The sequence below is a fragment of the Apodemus sylvaticus genome, chromosome 8 (genome assembly GCF_947179515.1).
Source record: "Apodemus sylvaticus chromosome 8, mApoSyl1.1, whole genome shotgun sequence".
Classification (NCBI taxonomy): domain Eukaryota; kingdom Metazoa; phylum Chordata; class Mammalia; order Rodentia; family Muridae; genus Apodemus; species Apodemus sylvaticus.
Genome location: NC_067479.1, coordinates 94,922,689 through 94,947,297, shown reverse-complemented (window position 1 = coordinate 94,947,297; position 24,609 = coordinate 94,922,689). Strand labels below are relative to the sequence as shown.

The 24,609-nt window shown below is 51.2% G+C and overlaps 1 protein-coding gene across 1 annotated transcript in view; it reads left to right on the top strand.

Moving 5' to 3' along the window:
* Positions 1–378: 378 nt before the first annotated feature.
* Positions 379–24,609, top strand: part of Dnah1 (dynein axonemal heavy chain 1) — a 59,440-nt gene continuing 35,209 nt past the window's right edge. Inside the window, exons 1-23 of the mRNA XM_052190634.1 lie at positions 379–666; positions 1,629–1,701; positions 4,699–4,873; positions 5,183–5,339; positions 6,227–6,359; positions 9,315–9,476; positions 10,011–10,263; positions 12,484–12,641; positions 13,524–13,735; positions 14,327–14,625; positions 15,515–15,665; positions 16,434–16,627; positions 16,885–17,110; positions 17,638–17,757; positions 18,192–18,274; positions 19,538–19,679; positions 20,114–20,269; positions 20,676–20,874; positions 21,055–21,308; positions 21,909–22,121; positions 23,203–23,367; positions 23,806–23,927; positions 24,070–24,175. Coding sequence (XP_052046594.1) covers positions 379–666; positions 1,629–1,701; positions 4,699–4,873; positions 5,183–5,339; positions 6,227–6,359; positions 9,315–9,476; positions 10,011–10,263; positions 12,484–12,641; positions 13,524–13,735; positions 14,327–14,625; positions 15,515–15,665; positions 16,434–16,627; positions 16,885–17,110; positions 17,638–17,757; positions 18,192–18,274; positions 19,538–19,679; positions 20,114–20,269; positions 20,676–20,874; positions 21,055–21,308; positions 21,909–22,121; positions 23,203–23,367; positions 23,806–23,927; positions 24,070–24,175 — 4,041 coding nt within the window. The remainder of the gene's footprint in view (positions 667–1,628; positions 1,702–4,698; positions 4,874–5,182; positions 5,340–6,226; positions 6,360–9,314; positions 9,477–10,010; positions 10,264–12,483; positions 12,642–13,523; positions 13,736–14,326; positions 14,626–15,514; positions 15,666–16,433; positions 16,628–16,884; positions 17,111–17,637; positions 17,758–18,191; positions 18,275–19,537; positions 19,680–20,113; positions 20,270–20,675; positions 20,875–21,054; positions 21,309–21,908; positions 22,122–23,202; positions 23,368–23,805; positions 23,928–24,069; positions 24,176–24,609) is intronic.

The window sequence follows — 24,609 nt, the reverse complement described above, 5'->3', positions numbered from 1 at the left end:
GGGTTTTACTGCTGTGAACAGGCACCATGATCAAGGTAAGTCTTATAAATGACATTTAATTGGGGCTGGCTTATAGAGTCAGAGGTTCAGTCCGTTGTCATCAAGGCAGAAGCATGGCAGCATCCAGGCAGGCCTGGCACAGGAGAAGCTGAGGGTTCTACATCTTTATCCAAAGGAAGTCAGGAACAGACTGGGCATCAGGCTTTTAGGAGGTAGATCTCCAAGCCCATCCCCACAGTGACACACTTCCTCCAACAAGGCCACACCTTCTAATAGTGCCACTCCCTGGGATGAGCATATACAAACCATCAAAGAGTGTAAACGATCCCGAATCCTTTTCCTAGGAGCTCCGTCTGGGACAGCTCTCTGAAGAACAGCATGGAAGAGTGTGATAAAGAAAAGCCCAGCACTAGCTCTCAGAGCCCAGGACACTGTCCAGGGAAGGTCCCTGAAAGCCATGACCTGGAGAAGATGTTACAAGAATCAAGTCATCATCCAGAAAGAACTCCCCCCAATCCTGACCCCAAGACCCCACCTTTACCCCTCTCAGACCTAGGGCAGCCCAGGAAGTCGCCTCTGACAGGCACTGATAAGAAGTACCCGCTCATGAGGCAGCGTGGATTCTATTCTGACATCCTTAGCCCTGGAACCTTAGATGAGCTTGGGGTGAGTACGGCAGCCGTCCCTTGGCAGCCTTGATCCCTCCGTGAAGGTGCTACTCACCCATCTTTTTGTCCTGCTCAGTGTCAGCTCATCGGTTCCCTTCCCGACTGTTATCTCTCCATCTATGTGTCCATCCGCCCACCTACCCGCCCGCCTAGCCATCCCATCCCTCGGTCTACTGTTTTTTTTTTTTCCAGTTCCTGCTAAGCCCCCCCTATGTGCCAGACCTGAAACTGGGCACTGGAGACCCAGCAAAGATAAGGCATCCACATCCCTGTTGGGGTGGCCTTTGGAAATCCCCCAGCACCTGTTCTGGTTAAGAAAGGGGTGTATGGATGAGATCTCAAAGTTAGAGATTTACTTGCTGGATAAGACAGGGCTGAACTTCATGTCAAAGCAGGGAGAGATGCAAGGAAAAGCCTGCTGGGGCCCCCCAAGAAGGCAAGGCCCATATGAAGAAGTGGGCGTAGAACAGGAACAGAGAGATCAAGGGATGACACTGGAGTCTGGGGGAAGATGGGAAGGAAGGAGCCAGAGGAGAGATCCCAGATCCCTGCAGGTTCCAAGTAGCCTTAGGAATAGTTTAAGCAGGGGAAAGGCTGGGGAAGCGGTGAGGCTCCACTGATACCCAGCTCACAGTGGTCTTTGGGAAAGGAAATATACCCAGGCAACTCCTGACTTTGCAGTTCCTGCCTCATGGCTTGGCCCTCGGACATGTGCTGAAGTATTCTCTGGAAGGCAGGAAGCTAAGTTGAACTCAAATGGGGTGGACAGCTAGAGGCATCCCAGGGATCTCAGATGGATAGACATCCCCCACGGCCTCTGAACAATGTGTATGAGCTCACCCCCATACTCCTGGGGTGCTCTCCGGTGGGCTGTTGGAAAATACCAGGCCTTGGAGTCACCCCAGGGTCCTGACTTCGTAAAGTGTTTGTACACATTCAGGGTTCTGGGCTTTGTTTCAGAATGTGTGCTGTGGCCCCTACATGACTCAGAATTTGATCCGTCAGTCTGACCTCGACAAGTTCACTCCAAAAGGTCAGTGCCATGAACATTGGGCAGGTAGTGGTAATAGGCATTCAGCCTACCTCAGGTCTCATGGACATCGCCTCTTGCTGGCAAAAAGCCTCAGTTTCCTCGAGGGTGAAATGGTGTTAGTGAATTTTGAGCTTTGCAAAGGCCCAGTTCCCAGGACCTTCTCATGACCCTCAGCGGAGGTGTGTAAGGACATGACACTAGCCTCAGGCTCCCGAGGGCCACAGTTCTCTCTACTGAGCCGGGCTAGGTAGGGTTTGAGTTTTCTTCTTCCCCAGAACATGGGCTGTAGGGAAGCCGAGGTCATACCTGAGGCGCACCTGAAGCAGCCTGGAATAGGTAAGTGCCTGAGAGATCTTTGCAAAGGGACTTCACAGTACATCTCAGAGCAGGCCTGTGGCAGAGAGAAGATCGCCCTGGTGGAGTCCGTGTTATAGATGGAATCTGGTCTTTCTGTTTTCCTCCTTCAACAGACAGTCCACCCGTCCATTAGGTCCAGATGCCCATGACTCCAGGCATCTATGCCTGCAGTCCACTTGAAGAAAGGCCTAGCTCCTTCCTAACACTGTTCAAAACACCTCTGTCAGCCCCCAAGTCTATGAGTACTTAAAATGGCACAGAAAACATCCTGACCGTGGGTATTTGTGTGCTTGTGCAAGAGTCTGGCCTTTTCTCAACAATTTCAAAGCACTTAATATTCAGGTGAAGGGCCATAGGTCTTAACCTATGGAGGATGTGGCTGAGGTTCCTACCATCCATATCATGGGTCATGGCGAAGGCCAGTGGCTCAGCAGCCTACCCACAGAAAGAGGAACATGCAAAGGGCCCCACGGTGGTGCCCATCAGAGAGCTGCACCGATAGCTGTCTATTCAGTTACCCAAGGCCTCTGCAGAACCTCAGATATTAGCCCAGAGTTCTGTGGGACCCCAAAGGACATCCTGAAAGTTAACTCATGCAGTAGAAGTACTTTTTCACTCCAGAGAGGAGGTGAGGTACCAGGGTCCCACAGAATGTAGGGGAGAGCACTAGCCCATGGAATTCTATAGCATACTACCACACCCCCTTTCTTTACCCATATGGTCTTGCTTTACCTGGTACTTTTCCCTTAGCACCTTGAGGTACAGGATACCCCCACCCTAGCCAGCTGGGATGGTAGGTCAACCTATCTAAGACCCTCTTCCCACTGACTCCCTCTCCCAGAATTAAGCCAGAATTGAGAATGGACACTTTATCTGACATTGTCCAAAGAGGAATGGTGCCGGGGCCCAGCCCCAGTGAGAGTTCTTCTTTCTTGTCAGTTCTTCTTGAGGCAATGGAGGGGGGAAGAGCTTCAGTTGAGGGTAAGACTTTGTCTTACGAGATATTTAGGGTTGCTGTATAATAATAAAATGTTTACTTATCTAAGTCTCAGTTCCTATGCTACTGTAGCTGACCTGCCTTCTGTGATCCTCTGAGGCCTGAAACTGCACTCTCTGCCACTTAGCACCGCTTCCTCAGGCAGCAAAGGATGAAGTAAATCACCTTTGTACTATCTCAGCAGGAACGGTGCGGCTCTAACTTCCAACCTGCTAGTCAGAAGTCGCAGGAAGAAAAGCTCTTAGAGAACTGATAATAGAGATTATTACTAAGTTGAAAAAAGTTTCCTATAAAAGCTATCTAAGGGGACAGCGGAAAGATCTTAAATGGGGAAAGGGAAAAAAGTCGAGTAAGGGAAAAGTTCTTGTAAAGGAAAAAAAATCTCATCTACCTGCCACTCATCTCTTCTTCCTCAGTACTTGTACATCTTTCAGAATACATGATCACATGTTACAAAGTGCATCTCAAGTTCACACGAAAAATCAAACCATAAATTGAAATAGAATCTTACAACAGAGAATGTTTACATGCATATCCATTAGGAATAATTCTCTGGCTAAGCATCCATCACCTGTCACAGCTCCACAGGTTCACTGAAGGTTTAACCCCCCCATAACTAAGTTAATAGTGAAGTTTTGTATAGATAAACCCAGTCAATATTTTTATCTTCTGTCCTAGCACCTATAATAAGTCATTAGTTTCCTTTCTATGGCCTTTGGTTAATTGTTTTACAACTTCTTGGAATATGCTCTGAGTAGGAGAAAGTCTGGTTACCATCTAAGAGGCAATTAACTGGTGACACATGGAAGACTATCAGAGTTCTCATTGCGGTTTTGACTATCAGAAAAGGACCTAATAGCAGTTCACACTATAAAAGAGCTTAATAATCACTGACGTAATTTTAGAAATTCTTATAGGATCATCATTAAGACTTAAGAAGTCATCTATTTTTCTATATAGCATCTCTACAAAACAATACATCTTTGTGGATCTGCAGAGATCTGCTCAAAAGGGGTGGGCTAATACCTAGTTACTGTTATATATGTTTAATAATATCAGGAAAAGCATATAAATAACAAGAATCTTTACTAAAATGAATCTCTTATAGCCTTGCTTAATAAGGGCGGACCTGTCGCAGATTATATAATAATCCGAAGAAGGCAATTTCAGGAAGATCACCTGCTAGTATATTAGCTTGTGCCATTATGGCTCCTGACAAGGTGGCAACCATTTGGTGGTATAAGGGTCTCAGGGAGACCACTCACTCCTACAGTATCCAAGATGCCTCACTCCTGGAACATGTGGAATTCAGACACTAACATGTGACATACACGACTGTCTAGGATTAGGTAGCAGAAAGGGGATTCCACTTTGTCTTCCTTTCCAGCTGAGACCCTCACTAATGTTGCAGTTTCAGCACTGGACCCCAGTTTAGAATAATTGGTAGCTTAAGCAGGAATGAGCAAACAGAGCAGCCCATGGTTTCTCATTTCTCCCTGACCATGCCAGGTCACACGCAGGCTGTGCATCCCATACCCCAGGCATGCCTGCCTGGTTCCTATCTGAGGATGACGGCATGGCTCAGGGTCGAGTCATTGGCCCTGGCCTGAACCTCCCGCTACTGACCTTTCGGTTTCCCGTAGTCGAATCGTTCATCATTCCTGAGGACTTTCAGGAGCGTGTGGAGCAGCAGAGCATTGGTGCTACCACACGACTGCTCACCCAGACTGACTTCCTGCTACAGTCCTATGAGCCCAAGGTGCAGGTTCCGTTCCAGGTGCTGCCCGGCCAGTGCCCGCGGAAGATTGAGATTGAGAGGTATGCTAGACAGCTGGAGAGAAGCCTGTCCCAAGACAGGAGGTGGCATCTGCCTGGCTAGAGGGGCAGGGCACTGTAGGCCATGGGGAGAGGGAATCCCGGCTGCTGAGTCTGTGGGAATTTTCAAGCAACCCTCCTTTAATAGGAACACATGGCTTTTCTTGCTGTGGAATTGGAAGGGTAGCAATTAAGTCGCTGAAGTGGAGTTGCCAGGACAATCAGAAGTGGCACTTGGGGTCCTGGGTCTTTACTGACATCCTTACAGCTACTTCATGAGCCGTCATCTGTAACTCCCCCTGCTCTGGCTAGGAGGAAACAGCAGTACTTGAGCCTGGACATTGAGAAGCTGTTGTCCAGTGAGGGCATCGACTCTAACAAGCTCATGCCCCGACACCCAGACCTGCTGCACCCACAAACCATCGAGCAGGGTCGTGACCCACTCTTTCCCATATATCTCCCACTGAAGGTGAGCCACACTGCTACGACCTGCTGATATACGGCAGTCCTGCACCCTGGCGGAGGCTTAATGTGTCACATCCCCACAGGGGACTCCCACTCCAGCCACAGGCACCCATCTGTCACACAGAGCAATCATCAGAACACAGCCAGGGTGTTTTAAGCATCCTGGGTTGAAGCAGGAGTGGTCCCCAAACCTATAGGTTACCGATTCCCTACTTCTTCCCTGGAATCCTGGACAGCCGATGTGCCTGTTCCCTACCCCAACCCTGGCGACGGGCATCTATGAGCAGCCAGGTTGAAATGTGGAATGGTATACACACCCCTGACCAGAGTCCTCCTGAGGGTGGGAGCTTGTGAAATGGGGAGAGTGGGGTGTAGGAGGGATTTGGTACCATTTCCTCAAGGTACAAGCAAGGAAACTGAGTCTGGAGAGGAGAAAGGGGAAGCAGAGCCAGGCCGGGGATCTTGTCGTCCTCTCCTCCCTTCCTACACTGTGTCTGGTGCAACTCTTGCCTGCAGTCCCTGTGGGAAGCAGAGTCCAGATGCGTAGCACTCTACTAATGTTGTCTGCTGACAGCACTGAGTCTCTGTCGTTTCTGGTCAGCATGGATTTCTGAGGAACTCCTAGAGGTGTCTGTGCCCTTGGGCCTGAGCTCAGTGCTTCCCCACAGTAGTCAAGAGAGCTCACATTCTCCTCTGAGACCCTGAACATCCTCAGACTGAGCCTCAAGTGGCTTGGCTAGATGTGGATCCAGACATCGTGGGTCTTACAGACCAGTCTAGGGCCACCTGTAACTGCCCGATTTGGGGCGGCTGCAGAGGCTTCTGGCATGCTTGGTTTTGCTTGGCCAATAGAGGAACTGTTTCACTGGAGAGTTACCTGTTTTCTCCAAGGTGTTTGATAATGAAGAGTTTGATTGCCGGACTCCCACAGAGTGGCTCAACATGGGCTTGGAGCCAGGCTCACAAAACAGGAAGCCCGTCCCTGGAAAAGCCCTTCTTCCCACAGACGACGTTCTGGGGCACGGTGAGCAGGACCACCCTGGGGTGGCAGAACTGTCTTGTCCCAGGAACCCTTGGCCAAGACCTTTAGGCTCCCTTGGGATCTGGCAGCCAGGAGAGCTGAAGTGTCTGTTGAAATCCCCCAGCTGTGACGCAGTCCAAGGATCTGGCCCCACAGAGGCAGAGGATGCAAAGAGCAAAGACAGCACTGTCAGGAGGGCTGGGAACCGAACAGCTAGGTGCGGTCAGGGATTTTCAAACAAACAAACTGGGAGGCTAGGGAGACGGCTCCATGGGTAAGGATGCTTGCTGCTCCAGCATGAGGACCGGAGTTCAAATCCCTAACACCATGTAAAAAGCAAAGTGTCATGGGCACATCTACAACCTCAGTCCGGAGGTGTGGCTAGAGACAGGGAGATCACAGGGGCTTGCTGGATGCCAGCCTAACTCCCGCCAAACTAAAAAATCAGTTCTATGTTGAGGGAGATAGTGAGATACTTGGTACCAAGGTAACAGCAGAAAGCCACGGAGGAAGACGCCTGATGTTCCTCTTTGGCATCCATGAGCATGCATATAGCTATGTTTATCTTCACACACAGCACACACATACACAGCACATGCACAGGCATGCACACATGCATACAGAACATATGCACACGTGCACACGCACATACACACACAGAGCAGACACAAGAAAACCCGTTTTTAGCAGTAATGGAAACATACTGAAGATGTTTAAGGGCACAGTGAGAGACCTTGCAATCACAGTGACAGACCCTGCAGTCACAGTGACAGACCCTGCAGTCACTGTGCCCCTGTCCCCACTGAGCTCTCTGCTCTTTCAGGCATCTTGTCCACAGTTACACAGTCACAACCACAGCACACCCTTTCCGCATATACCCACGGGATGCCACCCAGACTGGCATGTCGCATCCTTGCCCACATGTGTTTGCAGAGTGCCCATGGTTCCTCCAATGGCCCCAGTCTGCTCTGATGGCCAGAGGGTCTCTCCAATTGCCTGCTGTCAGTAACAGTGACAGGATACACATAGGTGCCACTCTGGCTTGCTTGATTCAGTCTGGTGCAGCCTCCTAGGAAGAGTCGCAAGTATGGTCTGGAGGCTGGTAATGGCAGAACTGAGGACTGTGCAGGATCAGACAGAAGCCACTGTTCCATGGTTTGGGGTGGGCGGTCATGATATGGTGTGAGCAGACCCATTTACCCAGTCACCAGGGGGAAGGCAGGACTGTGAGAACAAGGACAGGCTCCATCTTTAAAATGTATCAATACCAGAATCAGTGTATCTGAAGCATACAAGAAGCAGAGTGTTCCCTTCACTTCGCACTTAAGTGACAGACATAATTTGACTAAACTGATCCCGGCTCTCTGGTTGCTAACAATTAAGCACAAGGCATAGGGCTGCATTAAATGCACCGAGGCCCAGCTTCCTTGCTTCACGGCAGCCCTGGCCTTGAGCAGGAGCACCAGAGCAGAGAGGGCCTCACAGGAAGCATCTGCCGGGGACTGCTTGGTTTTTGGTAGTCTCTTGGGACAGATTTTTCTATAAGTTGAGCCAAGGTGAGGTTGAAGTTTTCACGAAGGAGGCACCCCAGGAAGGGAGGGGCAAAGTCAAACCTGGGCCGGTGAGGGCACAGAAGTGGCCTCCGTGACCCCTCTGATGGCAGAGGCAGGGACGTTTCCCTTTCTTCCTTGGCCCAAGCCGGAGAACCCCAAGTTTGTTTGAAGACACAGAGGTTGTGACCTCTCTGCTGGGTACTATGTGTGCATCTTACTTTTCAATAACTTATTTAATACCGACTGTGCTCCAATTTCAGTCCTGGTCCCAAGTCTTCAGTTGTGTTTAAGACAGGACAAAGATGGCGCTGCCCCTAGGGAACTGAGGACAGCATGGCCAAGTTGGGTGAAGAAAACAAAAAGAACAACAATTTAGAAAGCACATGGGCCAAAAATGCTACATGAAGCAGAGGTGCTTCTCCAGTGAGGAGCTGGGAGTTCATCGCCAGGCAAAGGTCATAGCTGGTGCAAAGGCCCCAAGGCAGAAGGGAGCCCAAAAGTCACAAGGATTGGCAGACATGCAGCATGTGGGCAGAGCAGTGGTTCCTGACCTTGACCTGTCTTTCCATCTTTTGACACAAAGAGGCCAGAGGTGCTTTGGGAGGGCTTTACCTGGCCTTGGTTACCTTAAACAGAGTCACCCAGCTTCACCCATCATGACCCCTTGTGATGTTGTTTATAATCCTGGTTTTTGTTTTGTTTTGCTTATGAATATTTTGTCTACATGTATGTCTGTGTACTGTGATATGTGTGTGTGTGTGTGTGTGTGTGTGTGGTTTCAGTAGAGGTCAGAAGACAATGTCAGGTCCTCTGGAACTAGAGATACAGACAGTTGTGAGCTGCCATGTGAGTGTTGAGAATCAAACCTAGGTCTTCTGAGAGCAGCCAGTGCTCTCAACCAGTGAGCCATCTCTCCAGCCCTCTCCCACCTCCCTTTAAAAAAAAAAAAAAGACCTTTTTGTCTTGAGTCAGGGAAGACTGAGTTTCCAGAGTATCCCTGAACTCACTTTGTAGCCCAGTCTGGCCCTGAACTTTTACTGTCCTCCTGCCTCTGTCTCCCAAAGTGCCCCAGGCTCTGCACTCAGCCCTCCCTCCCCCCCCCCTGTTTTGTTTGGTCACAGCTGTTATGGTTCCCCATCAGTCTGAGTTTCTTTGCTCTTGCGAGGGTTGTGCCAAGAGGCCCAGTCCTTTTAGGGCCTCCCATGATGAAGGCTTCCTCAGGGGCCAGCTCTTCTGAAAAGAACCAGGATTGTCCTTGTACAGCTGGGGCCAGAAACGATCCTGGAAGAAGAGACACCAGTCAGGTGACCTCTGACATCCATTCCCAACATCAGCTGCCACATTCAGAAACCCCTCTCCACTTCCATGGCAGAGAACACTGGTAGGGTGTCCCCCTCTGTTTTAGAGGACCCCAAGAGTCAGGAACTGGACTACAAATGGTGCGAAGTTGGCGTCCTTGACTACGACGAAGAAAAGAAACTGTATTTGGTGCAGAAAACTGACAAGAGAGGCTTGGTGCGCGATGAGATGGGGATGCCCATCGTCAATGGGGGCGTCACCCCTACAGGTACAAGCTCTGCCCCTCCCCTGGGCGGGGCCCCAGCGCAAGCTCCGCCCAGCCTATGACTACGGCCCAATCCCACCAGCTCAGCCCAGAGTTCTGCCTTACCGGGTTATTAATCAGGGTCTGCCCCTCAGCGGTTTGAAATAGAGGACCTGCGTCTGTGAGCACCTGGCCCAGTGGCTTTCAGCACGGAAAGCCAGGGTGTTGTAAAGGAAACCAGGGCCTCCTAATCAGTTGTTTACCTGGAGTAGTGTGGAGAACAGGACAAGTGAATAGCCATCCCTGTGTAGCTCCTGCCAGTGCAAGGCTCTTTGCTGTTTTCAGCATATTTCACATGCATAAATTGTGTGTTAACCTTATGACATGGGAGAGCAGAAGTGTCATTCTTTCCATTTCACATATTTGGCTGGGGGGGGGGGCACCACACACCACAACAATGACAAATTGCTGAGAGCCACCAACTGAGGTACAGCTGGCCTGTACTCCAGCCCAGAGAGTCTGACTGTGCCTTTTTCACCCCCACTTCCCGATCCCCAGGAAGGCCACCACTCCTGGCCACCCAGTACTGGGTCCCGAGGATCCAGCTCCTCTTCTGTGCTGAGGATCCACGAGTGTTCACACAGCGCGTGGTCCAGGCCAACGCTCTGCGCAAGAACACAGAGGCGCTGCTGATGTACAACCTGTATGTGGACTGCATGCCCACCGAAGGCCGGCGGGTCATCAACGAGCAGAGCTTGAGCAAGATAAAACAGTGGGCTTTAAGCACGCCGCGCATGCGCAAGGGGCCGAGGTGCGTCGTGTGCTGCAGCCGCCCTGGACTTATCTTTGTGGGCGGTGTTGCCAGAGCATCATGGGGCTTCTGTTACTGTGGTAAAACACCACGTGGTAAAAGCAACTTGGGAAGGAAAGAGTTTGTTTTATCTTGTACTTCCAGGTCCATCCCCGAGGAAAGTCAGAGCAGGAACTCAGCAAGAGCAGGAATCTGAAGGCAGGAACTGAAGTGGAGCCCGTGGAGGGTAGCTGCTTAAGGCTTGCACCTCCTGGCTTGCTCCTCAAAGCTTGATCAGCCTGATTTTTTTAGATATACAACTCAGGACCACCTGCCCATGGGTGGCTCTGGGCTGGGTTCACCACGTTAATCATTAATGAAGAAAATGTCCTGTTGTCTTTGCAACGGGCAATCTGATGGAGGCGTTTTTCTGTTGAGGTTCCTCTTTGTAAATAACACTAGCTTGTATCAAGTTGGCACAGGTGACTTGCTGACTACTTCCGGCCTTAAATTCTAAGCACTATCTGATTGTCTCCAGTAGCCTCATTGTGGTGCCTTCTTGCTAGGTTGAAAGGGTGAGAGTGCATTGCAGATTCTTTTTAATTTCCACACTGAAATGTGGACTGGGTCCTCTATGGGCTAACCTCCTGGCATTTTGCTATGTTTTCATCATGCTTTGACTAAGTTCATACTTCCTGGCATCGCAGGAAGTCCTCACTCAGCTTAATTTGTATTTTCCCAGATACAGTCTTGAAATGGTCTTTTAAAGACTTTAAAATTTTATATGTATATGTGTGTGATATGTGATATCTATATCTATCTATCATTCATATATATATATATATATATATATATATATATATATATATATATATATATATATATATGAACATGTGTTTGCCTGGTATCCGTGGAGGCCAAAGGAGAGAATCAGAGCCTCTGGATCTGGAGTTACACGTGGTCATGAGCTGCTTTATGAGTTCTGGGAACTGAGCCCAGGTCCTGTGGAAGAGCAGACAGTGCTCTTAACTGCTGAGCCACTCTCCAGCCTCTGAAATAGGTCCTTCTAGAAGGCCCTGTTGCTTTTAGTGGGGAATTTAGAAGCCAGGATTTAGGCATTCGGTGTACTCATTGCTACTGGGAAATGATTCCTACAAGGTTCTTAGAGCAGACAGATCTAAGGGAAGTATTTTTTCTAGATATAGTTAATCTTATATATAGCACCTCTTCATCGCTCCATATTTTCTCTATGTCTGTCTGTTTTGTTTGTTTGTTTGTTTGGGGTTTTTTGTTTTTGTTTGTTTGTTTGTTTGTTTTGGATTTGGTTTTTTTTTTTTTCCGAGACAGGGTTTCTCTGTATAGCTCTGGCTGTCCTGAAACTCACTCTGTAGACCAGGCTGGCCTCGAACTCAGAAATCTGCCTGCCTCTGCCTCCCAGAGTGCTGGGATTACAGGCGTGCGCCACCACCGCCTGGCTTGCCTGTTTTTTTCAATGTGAGCCCCGATGATACCTTCATATTGACTGCAGCACCACAGGGCTCATTCTGTCATCCACAGACTTGTGGCTTTCTTCACCTGAAGAGGACTAGTGTCCATCGCTGAACACACGTTGGCTTATTCGCTCTGTCCAAAATACACCAAAAGTAGCTTCACATGGTTGACCTAAGACAGTCAGAATACAGTCTGTCCAGTTTTTAAATTCTTCTTGTTGTTTTGAGACAGTTCTGAACTCATCCGTTCTGTCCCACCTCTCAAGTGCAGGAATCACAGGCGTGTGCCGCCACTCCTGCTTCTCAGTGGGCATTTCTGGAATTCCTGTCCTTTTTCCATTAGGATGGGAAAGATAGTCAAAATATTGTGTTCAAGGCGGATTTGGTGTGATTACCCTACATCCCTTGGGTATATATACTTACCATTTAATGAGGTATAGTTTGGTTCAATTATTTTAATTTAAAATTTTTCTTTTTAAAATTACATTTGGTGTGTGTGTGTGTGTGTGTGTGTGTGTGTACATGCCAAAGTACATGTAGAGGTCACAAGATGACTTTTAGGAATCTGTTCTCTCCTTCTACCATGTGGTTCCTGTGAACCAAATTGCAAGTCATCAGTCTTGGTGGCAAGCCCCTTTACCCACTGAACCTTCTCACTGGCCCTCGGTTTGTTTCTGTGGCATATAAACTATATCACATTCATAATTTATGCTCAGCGGTGTGGGAGCCTCCTGTCTCTTCTCTCTGACAGTGTCATGGAGCACCTCAGCAGCCTGGCCAGAGAAGTGAACCTGGACTATGAACGCAGCATGAACAAGATCAACTTTGACCACATTGTCTCTTCTAAGCCGGAGACGTTCTCCTATGTGACTCTTCCTGAAAAAGAGGAAGAAAAGGTGCCCAGTAAAGGTGAGAGCCCCTGGGCCCTGGCTGCCCACCTGGCTAGCTCACCCACCTCTGCCTCTCTTGATGGGATTTTGTTCAGTCACTAATGATCTCATAAATCTGGATTCTCTGTGCCCGCCCTGTCCCTACTATTTACACCCTTATTTTGCCAGATGCCAGGAAATCTTGTCTGAGGAATAACTCTGTGTGAGTGTGTGTGTGTGTTTGCACGTGTGCATGTGTCCCAGTAATGCAGAAGCCTCAGGTAAACATGTACCAGGAAAAGCATGATCAAAAGTAGATGTTAGGCACCTGATAGTCAGGCCTCAAAGACACATAAACCTTCTTCCTCCTGTAACAAGAATAGAGCTGACATTGCCACAGCTCCACAGATATATAGAAGACCAAGTCTCAGAACAAAACCCCAAAAGTCCTCTTTGCTTTGAGCCCACATGAGCTGAGTACATTTCCTGGCCCCAGATTCATGTGTGCAATGTATGTGCCAAGGCTACAGGCTGGGCTGTGGATAGCAAGCGTTCTTGTACCCAAATATTCCTTCTTTGGGCTCCCTGAGCAGGCTCCAGACCAGCCTCTGGCTTTGTGTAGCCAGGGTAGGAGGGAGGGAGAGGATCTACAGGTGTCACCCACTACTCAGAGAAGCCAATGGTGACCAATCAAGCCTGGAGGGAAACTCGGGGCATATGACTTACTATGGGACTTGGGGTCATCCCATCACCCCCAAAGGCTAGAGTAAGGAAAGGAGAGTTCTGGGACTGAAGTTGACTCTTCTTGGAAGGAAGCTGTCGTGTGTCCTCCATCAGACGCTCCCTCTGTAGATGAGTCCTGACGGCTCTGACGTGTGTCCCAGATGGCTCTGATTGATGCTGGCTCTCACCCCCTCTGCAGGGCTGGTGAGTGTCCCCGAATACCCCTTCCGGGAGCAGAAGGAGGACTTCACTTTCGTGTCCCTGCTCACTCGGCCAGAAGTCATCACAGCACTGAGCAAGGTGCGGGCTGAGTGCAACAAGGTGACCTCCATGTCCCTGTTCCACTCAAGCCTCTCCAAGTACAGCCGCCTGGAGGAATTTGAGCAGATCCAGTCTCAAACCTTCTCCCAGGTACCTGGGCATGGAGGACGGGGCATCTGGCCCTGAGAGCCAACAATCATGGGCCTCAAGGCTCCACGGAAGTGGGACAAGGATAGGGTGATGGTGGAGTCCATCTTGCAGGTCCAGGAGAACCAGGGTGCTCTTCTTCCTTCCCAGTCCCTCTGAGCCAGCACTAGTAGTCTTAGGACAGATCCCCTGTCTTTAAAGGAAGAACAGAAACCCCACGCCCATATCACAACACTTGCGGACGAGGGTGCAAGGGTCAAGGCTCCAGCCTCTCTCCACTCAGTTCTATCCTACTCTCGTTCCTGTGGTCTCCCTTTCTGCCTCTTTCTCTTCGTGCGTCTGTCTCTTTCCCGTGGCTATTCTGAACCCCATGTGCCCTGCCTCTCCTCCAAGCATCCCTGGACCCCAGATGTCACACTGAGGTGTTGGTCCGCAGTGCTTGGCAACCACTTGTTGGGAGATTCCCCTCCACCGTCATACACATGAGTCCCAAGGTGGCCACCTCAAGAACCTTGCTATATTACCTTCGAGCATAATGGCGTTGGATGGTGGGTGCCTGGGGTGGCGTTTTGGTGATAGTTGTGTCCACACCAGGTACAGATGTTCCTTAAGGACAGCTGGATCAGCACGTTGAAAGTCGCTATGCGCGGCAGCCTTCGAGACATGAGCAAGGGCTGGTACAACCTCTACGAGACCAACTGGGAGGTATATCTCATGTCCAAGTTGCGCAAGCTGATGGAGCTGATCAAGTACATGCTGCAGGACACGCTGCGTTTCCTGGTGCAGGACTCCCTGGGTAGTTTCTCACAGTTCATCGGTGATGCTTGCTGCAGCGTGCTGGAGTGTGTAGAAGACATGGACTGGGGTGAAGACCTTGTCAACAGCCCCTACAAGTGAGTCCAGATGGACAGAGACATGGGGGGAATGGGGATGGGGATGACTGTCTTGCAGCTAAGGTCAGGTGCCTAGCACACCAGGTACTTGACATCAGAGAGAGTTTGGCCATCTCAGAAGTGTCCCCTCCAGCTCCAGCCTATGTTCTAGTGTCCATCATTTTTTGTGGTCACTCTGAGTTACTCAGTTGATAATACGGAGCCCTTACCACAAACCAGATGTGGGTCTTAGGGAACTCTGAGATGGCCTCAGGAGACAGGCGCAGCAAGATATTTAATGGATACTATCATTGCCAATTCTATGATGAACTCTGGGGGAGGGTGCTTTGCCTTGCAGTCAGGGAAGGGGTGGCATTTGAGGCACAGGGACATTAGAGGTAATTAGCAGGGCCAAATGGAACAGGAACACCACAAGTAAAAAGGACTTAGGGCAGCTGAGGGAAGACAGGCTGCCAAGTGCAGCTGGAATGGGAAGGGCAGGTAGGCCAGGGCAGAGGAAATGAAACAGGGCAGAGGGACCATTCTAGACCACCAAGAGCTTCCTGGGTATTTTCAGTAAGGCAGAAGTTATCCGCAGGGCCCTGGCTGGGATGTATCCTCAAGACTTCCGATGTGCCTCAGACTTCTGAAACTGATGATAGTGGGCTCTCAGGAAGAGCGTGGGGCCTTTAGCAAGTGCCTGTGCCAGGCCAGCCTGTCCAGTGACCTCAAGACCAAGGTCTGGGGCAAGAATCTAAAACCTGGATGGCCTGGAGCTTTGCTCTCTAGGAAACTGGGAGGGGGGGGGTTCTGTGGGGAGGAGAAAGCAATGCTATGCTTGAAGAAACTTGAGCTTCCGGTAGGCAGGAAGAGATTGGCATTCCCCATTAGCCCAATTATTTGCCTCCAGGCCCCGGAAGAACCCTCTGTTCATCGTAGACTTGGTGCTGGACAACTCAGGGGTGCACTACAGCACGCCTCTGGAGCAGTTTGAGATGATTCTTCTCAACCTCTTTGACAAGGGTATCCTGGCCACACATGCTGTGCCCCAACTGGAGAAGGTACATACATTCTAGAGGCTGGGCAGGGCCTGGCTGCTGAGAGCCACAGGGTGCTGTCCACATTTAGACATTCAACCGTCTGATGGTGTCACTGAAACATGTAAGAAGTGTCACAGATACCAGAGCAGTTTGTTGGCAGCTTCGTAGGCAGTAGGTGTGGCTCTGGAAGTTACAGCTGTCCCCTTTAATCCTCAGCACAAATGGAACTGTTAACATTGCTGCATCGTAGACCTGGAGAAATCAAACCAGCTAAATCTAGTTTACAAAACCCGCTAAGTATCAGGACATCACTTTGAATCTTAGGATGATTGGACTAATCCTGCCATGGCTGTATCTGTGCTGTGTCCCACCCTCAGCTCTGAGCCCCTTTCTCCACCTCAGCTGTAGACCCAGTGGACTTCCACACACAACCAGCAGCCAAGGTCTCCACAAGTCACCACTGCTGCATATGCACCCAAGCTGCGCACAGTGCACTCCCCAGGCCAAAGAGCCTCCGTAGCTCAAGTCCCTTCCTATATCTCCTGCTGCCAGTAAAAGCCATCGGCAGCATGTCCTTGGCAAGTCTGAATCACACCAAGCAGAGAGGATATGGTCCCTCAGAGAGCCCCACAGTAGCATCTGTGCGTGTGTTATGTCACTGTGACCATTCCCCCACTCCTGTGCCATATTGCCTAAGCTTGCCCATGTCGCTGCCCATTCTGTCTTTAGACCACTCTGCCAACCACTCCAGCTCATCTGGCTCTGCCTCTTCTGTTCTTTTTCTTGAAGCTGGTGATGGAGGACATCTTTATCAGTGGTGACCCTCTGCTGGAGTCAGTGGGGCTTCATGAGCCACTGGTAGAAGAGCTACGCGCTAACATCTCTAATGCTATGCACAAGGCCATGATGCCACTGCAGGCCTACGCTAAGGAGTACAGAAAGTATCTGGAGCTGAACAACAATGACATTAGCACCTTCCTCAAGTATGTGTGTGTGTGTGTGTGTGTGTGTGTGTGTGTATGTGTCTGTCTGTGTATGTGTATGTGTGTGTGTATGTGTGTGTGTCGGTGTATGTGTGTGTATGTGTGTGTGTGTGCATGTACGCACCCATGTGCATGTATCAGTGTGCCTGTGTGCATGTGTGTCCGTCCGTCTGTCCGTCCATCAGCCTGTCTGTGTGTGCATCCCTTCCCATCCTGCTAACCATCCTCTGCTCCCTGCACATGCACACTGCCTTCAGGACCTATCAGACTCAGTGCCCGTCAGCAGAGGTGGTTCGAGAAGTGGTAATTACCCACCTGAAAGAAAAAGAGATCCTAGACAACTCACTGCCTGGCAGCATCATCATTGGTCCCTTCTACATCAATGTCGACAATGTTAAGCAGAGCCTGTCCAAAAAACGCAAGGCCCTGGCCACTTCTATGCTGGATATCCTAGCCAAGAACTTACACAAGGAGGTAGACAGTGTAAGTCACTACTGGCCTGGCCCTAGCGACCACAGCAACACACAAGCAGCCCTGAACAAACACATGGCGTGTTCCCACTAGTAAGATGCCCAAGGCAAAGCCTGTGGTGTCTTCAGGTGCCTGGGTCCAAGAAACGACCTGAAAGTCATTCTGCTTTGATCCCTACCTGCATTCATATGTCCCCATATGTTAGTTGACGGTTGATATCTCCATCCCTAGACTGGAAATCTAGGGATGGAGAATCCTGGAAAGTTCTCGTGAAGTACACATGGAGTGGAGGGTAGGCAAGTGCAGATATCAGAAACCCTGAGTTTGTTCCTGGGTCCAGAGGAGACTGAGAAGGTCACACCTTTGCCTTAGAAGAGATGTTAGCACCCTAGTGAGCTTATCACTAGGTTCCAACCTTGGGAAGAATGGCAATGGTAGAATAATTGACTCCGAAGCCCTGGGGACCTTGAAGGAAAACAGGTCCCAGTGTAGGCAAGGCACACAGCCATCCCTAGAGCCCTGCCATCCCTGCCCATCAGATCTGTGAGGAGTTCCGCAGCATTAGCCGGAAGATCTACGAGAAGCCCAACAGCATTGAGGAGCTTGCCGAGCTTCGAGACTGGATGAAGGGCATTCCGGAAAAGCTGGTATTTCTGGAGGTAAGGCGGGCACACTGGGGCTGGGAGTCCAGAAGCCTGGTGGAGACAGAAATTGGGTGGGGCATTAGGGACCCAGGGGCTGGATGGATCCGGAGAGTAGGGTCTGAGACAGGCAGAGGCTGGGCGATCAGAGCCAGTAGGTAAGGTAAAGCAGATACCCAGGGACTGGTGGAGACCCGGGAGGAGGGGTCCAGGGTACAGCAGGGGTTCAGGGCTGTGCTTTCTGGACAGTCAGGAGGACTGAAGGCATAGGTCAGAGGACTAGACCCAGAGGTGTGTCGGCCATGGCTCCTAGAGCCCTGGGCCTGGCCTTGAAATCTGTTAAGGCTTCCCCTCTCTGAAAGACAGAGCCTTTTCCCTGGCCCCAGCCACTTTGGAGATGACATCCAAGTAACCCCTTCCCTAGCACGGCTCATCATTTCCTGCCCATACAGGAGCGGATTGTAAAGGTCATGTCTGACTATGAGGTCATGGATGAATTCTTATACAATCTCACCACAGATGACTTCAATGACAAGTGAGTGGGAGCGTTGTTTCTAACACTGGCTGTTGGGTGGGCATCAGGAGATGCCAGGCTGCAGTGGTGCTCAAAAGTACCAGCTGACATAAGTCTGGAATCACACCAGAAATGCTCTGCCAGGATACCCTAAACCATGACTCCACCTGGGGGCCGGGAGCAGGCAGGGCCAAGAGGCTTATGGGCAGAAAGAACCCATGTGGGAATAAATTCTCTTGTTCTGGGGACCCCGTCACTGTCCTGCCAATGGTCTTGTGTACACATAGACGCTGGCCGTGGATTGGTTGGGGAACAGTAGGGGCAAAGCAAACATTAGAAACAAACCCCTCACTCAGTTCCGCCTTACAGACGGAGGTCCAACACGTCCGCCTGACAGGGCATCGTGTTCAGATGGAACCTTCCCAGGGGCTGATGTCCCTGAACCAGCGGCAGTTAGAAACCTAAAGTTCCATTGAGACCTTGTGTCACGTGGTAGAGGGAGTTGCTGGTGTGCTGGAAGCTGGCCCGATGGCTCTGGCTAGTCAACAGAGGCACGAAGGCTGGAGACCCTGGGATTTCAGAGGAAATATGCGGTCTTAGCTAAGGTTTCTGTTGCTGTGATGAACCGCCGTGACCAGAAGCAACTCAGGGAGGAAAGGGTTGTCTTTGCTCAACCGTTGCATATCACACTTCATCAGCAAAGGCGGTTAGCATAGGAACCCGGGGGCAGGAGCAGATGCAGAGGCCATGGAAGAGTGGTACTTTCTGGCTCTCTTCCCTATGGCTTGCCCAGCCTGCTTTTTTATAGCACCCAGGATGACCAGCCCAGGGGGAGCACCACCCACAATGGGCTGAGCCCTTTGACATCCATCACTAATAAAGAAAATGACCTACAGGCTCGCCTACAGCCAGATCTCATGGAGACGGGCCCTCCTCTCTGATTATTCCAGCTTGTGTCAAGTTGACATAAAACTAGCCAGCACACTTGACGTCACTCTCTTGTTATTTCTGCTTTGCCCATTTGCACGGGCCCACTAGAGCTGCATCTCACTGGGCGGGGGCGGGGAGGGGTGGCAGCCTCCCAGCTTCCTCAGACTCCCCAGTTCCCCAGTTCCAGCCAGATCCAGCTGACATCTGGATTCCCCCATCCTCCTTCAGCCCAGCCCTGCTCACAGCCTAGCTGCCTAGGCTTGGGACCTGGGCACATGGAAGGCTGGCCCTTCCTGTCTATCCTATCGTTTCAACTATGACATCGCCTCAACTCCTATTCCTCTTTCCTGCCAGATGGGCTGCCAACAACTGGCCCTCTAAGATCCTCGGGCAGATAGAGATGGTGCGGCAGCAACACATTGAGGATGAGGAGAAGTTCCGCAAAATCCAGCTCATGGACCAGAACAACTTTCAGGAGAAGCTGGAAGGGCTGCAGGTGGGGCTTGGTTTAGGGCTGTCCTAGGAACTGCTCCCCCCAACACACACACACACACACACACACACACACACAGTGCTGTCCTATGTCTAGCATTTAGGAGATGCAATGTCAATGTATGATGGATGACAGGGCGGCCAAGTTTTTAAGTGGCTGAAGGAACTAGACACCTGGTTAGAACATTTTAGAAAATGTAACAGTTATGGACCCAATCCTCTCGATTATGTAACTGGCACCGCAGTGGTCAGTGAACATGATGTGTAAAGATTCACATCTGTTCCCCAGTCCTGGAACAGCCTACCTGTGATTGACCAGCAAGTGACTCACTACAAAACAAAGTTCTCTCAGAGCTAGGTGTCAGTGCCCTGGGTGTGTGGAATACACGCTCAGTCCTAGGACTTGGGTGCATTTGACTCTTGCTCCTTGGCCCACAGCTGGTGGTGGCTGGCTTCTCCACCCATGTGGAGATTGCACGAGCACACGAGATTGCCAACGAGGTGCGGCGGGTCAAGAAGCAGCTGAAGGACTGCCAGCAGCTGGCGATGCTCTACAACAACCGCGAGCGCATCTTTGGCTTGCCTATCACCAATGTAGGCCTACTGTGGGCTTTCGCCCTACTTCCCAAGCTTCAGAAAGCAACTCAGATCTGCAGCCATTGCAGGGCCCAAGCTGCTATGGGGGCAAGGCTCGGGCAAGCTGGGGTAGAACTGAGCTGGCTACAGGGTAGAGCTAAACTTCTTGGCTCTGGGGACAGGCAGTATATAGAAGCAGGAGGTTATACAAGCAAGAGGTTTCAGGGGGCGGGGCCACCCTGGACCTTGGAAGCTCAGCATCCAGAGTTTACAGATAGCAGGAGAAGGGAGGTCCTGACTGAGCCCTTGGCAAGAGCAGAGATAACAGCCAAGAGCAAAGAAGGAGGTAGGGCCTGGCCAGTGTAGAGATGGTGTGGAGACAGCCCAGTGAGCATCCCGATAGCCTTGCCCTCTGTCCCTGTAGTATGACAAGCTCTCAAGAATGGTGAAGGAATTCCAGCCCTACCTGGACCTCTGGACCACAGCCTCCGACTGGCTGCGCTGGTCTGAGAGCTGGATGAACGATCCCCTGTCAGCCATTGATGCTGAGCAGCTGGAGAAGAATGTCATTGAGTCGTTCAAGACCATGCACAAGTGTGTGAAGCAGTTCAAGGACATCCCAGGTAGCCTAGAATAGCTAGTGGTGGGACCCATGAAAGTCGTGGCGTTTTCTGTTGAATGGGTTTGCTCTTCCCTATCCGACATTTGGCCGGAGAGCACGGTAACATTTCCTCTCCTGTAGACCAAGCCTATCCTCTTTCTCCGGACTGGCTGACTTTCATGCTTTCCTGCCCACCCTGCAGCCTGCCAGGAGGTGGCTCTGGATATCCGAGCACGCATAGAGGAGTTCAAGCCGTACATCCCGCTGATCCAAGGCCTGCGGAACCCCGGCATGCGTAACCGGCACTGGGAGGTACTGTCCAACGAGATCAACATCAATGTCAGGCCCAAGGCCAACCTGACCTTCGCCCGCTGCCTTGAGATGAACCTTCAGGACCACATTGAGAGCATCAGCAAGGTGGCTGAGGTGGCCGGCAAGGAGTACGCTATCGAGCAGGTGGGTCCCCAAGCACCGGGACCCCGCTCCACAGGCTGGTCGCTAGCCCTTGCAATGGCAGCCATTTGGGAGAGTAGCTGTAATGGCTTCCTGGGGTGATAGCACATTTTATTAAAAGTTAATAATGTGGGTGGAGTGTTTGGCATAGTACCCACCGTTGCTATAATACTCAGTTTCCCTGCCAAGACTCTAGCAAGGAGCTCATAGCATCATCACCGTTTAACCGATGGACACAAGGGTTGAGGATGCAGCCAGCCTAGATGCACGAGTTTAATCCCCTGCATTGTTAATAATTAATTATTCAATTAATTAATTAACTAATTAGAGAACCTTAAGGCTCGGGGAGGTTTAGCAGTGCCCAAAATAACATTCTTTAGGTGTGAGCAAACTGCTAACTGGCACCCAAGTGCCTCTCGTGTTGCTCACCTACGAGCTTGAGTCGACCCTGCATTCAGACAGAGACCCACTGGGCTTATTTGCCAGGGTGGCTCACACAAGGCCATGGCCTGGAGGGTCCATTTGTCCCCTGCCCAGTGCTGATGGGACAGCCTGACAACCAGTCCTTTCCAAGCAACAGTCCTGACTGTCCCCCTACCACAGGCACTAGACAAGATGGAGAAGGAATGGTCAGCCATCCTGTTCAACGTGTTGCCCTACAAGGAGACAGAAACCTACATCCTCAAGAGCCCAGACGAGGCCTCGCAGCTGCTTGACGACCACATCGTCATGACTCAGAGCATGTCCTTCTCGCCGTACAAGAAACCCTTTGAGCAGCGCATCAACTCCTGGGAGACCAAACTGAAGCTGACCCAGGTGGGCCTCCGTCCCTTTATCCTCCCCTCCGAAGGAGCACTGCCCACCAAGTGGCACTTGCCGTATTTTAGTATAGCACCTGTTCCCCTCAGCCCCTGGCTCTCTGACAAGCCTCTATCCGGAAGAGGATGCCAGGATGGATGTGGCCATTGGTGGATGAGGTCTGGCTCCTGAAAGAGGCAGTAGGGGCTTTGGAAGGAGTGAAGCTGAATTAAACAGTGTGGCTGCTTAAGTTTGGGACAGTCTAGTCGTTGGAACTTTTGTGCGCTGGACACAGTGTGGCCCCCAAGGCCTCTCTGTATCCTTTTCCACCCTGTCCTGAGCCTCCCACCCCATCTCACTTGGTGATACTTTGAGGACAGGGGCCAGGGTGCTTGGGACTGCAGATGTCTCAGGCTTTCGAGACCAGAGGCAGGGCCTGCCCGGAGATGCCTAGAGGGTAGGCCTGAAGGTGTGTCTCACAGTACATACGCCACTGGAGAGGCCAGAAGGCAGGTGAAGGAGGAATTGTCTGCACAGCACTGACTCTGGGCTTTCCTGCATGTGTACACACACACACACACACACACACACACACACACACACACACCTGCAATTCTAGCCCTACCTCCTATCTCCCCAAAGCTTAGCACAAGTAACTCACCATCTCACCCATACCTGCCTACAAGATATTCCCAGTGAGGCCCTTGCTCAGTACCTATTAAAGGGGCCCGCACACATATCGGGATCTTAGTGCTCCAGATGCACAATGACCACTAGTGTATACCTCAAGAACAGAAGCCCTGATCTTCCTGTGTCCATTTAAGCCTGGCATGGACCTGAGACAGAACTAACTGTGCTGCCCTCTCATGAGCAGAGATGAATGAATCAGTTTGCAGTGATGGGGAAAATGAGGTAAATCCCAAGTGCAGAATTGGGAGGCAGAAAGGAGATGGCTCCGTGTAGCGTCACCCAGTAGATGCTGACGCTGATGCGGGTGCTCTGCCCTGCACTCCGACGGGGTGAAATGTCCCCACCACGGACACCCAACCCAACCCTGAGCCCCCAACTCTGGCGGTGCATGCTCTGCCCACTTTCCCAGGAGGTGCTGGAGGAGTGGCTGAACTGCCAGCGGTCCTGGCTCTACCTGGAGCCCATCTTCAGCTCCGAGGACATCACCCGGCAGCTGCCCGTGGAGAGCAAGCGCTACCAAACCATGGAGCGCATCTGGAGGAAGATCATGAAGAACGCCTATGAAAACCGGGAGGTGAGGGAGATGGGAAAACAGCTAGGACCCCCCCCCCAAGGGTCCTGATCACACTGCTGAGGACTTCTGAGTCTTTCCCTTCCCTAAACAAGGATTAAATACCAATCTGGAGGCTTTGGTTGTACCTCATGTCCTTGGGCGTGGACTCCTAGTACAGAGATGCTTCTTAGAAACAAAGCGGTTTTAGCATTTTGGAGATCTTCCCGAGTCTGCAGCAAGACAGCTCCTCGGTCTTCTTACCTTTCCTTTATGGCTACAGAATGGTTTCCCGGAGCTGCTGGAGGCACTCCTGAGCCTGGGAATCAGTTTCCTGCCCCTTCCACTCCCTCGCGGTGTCTGGCTGGCACAGGCACTGTCTAGCAAACCCATCTTGCCACCTCCCAGCTGGTGATGCTCTCTTCCTCTCCCTCTAACCCCCGCTGGGTCTGCTTTCTGCAGGTGATCAATGTGTGTTCTGACCAGAGGCTGCTGGACAGCCTGAGGGACTGCAACAAGTTGCTGGACCTGGTGCAGAGGGGCCTCAGCGAGTACTTGGAGACCAAGCGGACTGCCTTCCCCAGGTGGGCACCACAGGCTAAGTCCTCACTGTGGGCCCTCAAGTGCTCTGCCAAGCTCATGTCTAAGCACTGTGCCAGCAGTGTCTGGGCTGCCGGGGGCCCAAGGCCACCTGACCTTTTTTCCTCACCTATGTTCCCCTGGAAGATTCTACTTCCTGTCAGATGACGAACTACTGGAGATCCTGTCACAGACAAAGGACCCCACAGCCGTGCAGCCCCACCTGCGCAAGTGCTTCGAGAACATTGCCCGGGTGCGTGGCTAGACCCGGGGCTCGGCCAGTGCACTAGGGCACATTCCAGGGGAGACGTCTCTCCTCCCGTTGCCAAGCCCTCCTAGAAAGGAGGCAGCAAGACAGATCCTGGTCCTCAGAGATATACCTGGGGCTGGTGGGAAGAAGGTTAGGTAAAGGGATAGAAAGCTGGGGCTGGTGGGAAGAAAGGTAAAGAACCGACTCCTCCCCTTGAGTCTGGGAGCCCCAGGGTCCTAACTCAGTCAGCAGCTCCTGTGCTCCTAGAATACTGAGATCTGGGAAGACACAGAGGGCAAGCTTAGCCTCACTTCCCCAAGGCCTTAAACACACCCCGAAAAATTGCTGTCAGGGGAAGCCTGGTGAGGGCAAACATTAGGGGACCCCCAGCACGGGAGCTAGCTCCTCTATGGGCAAGAGTCTGGCGAGGACAGACT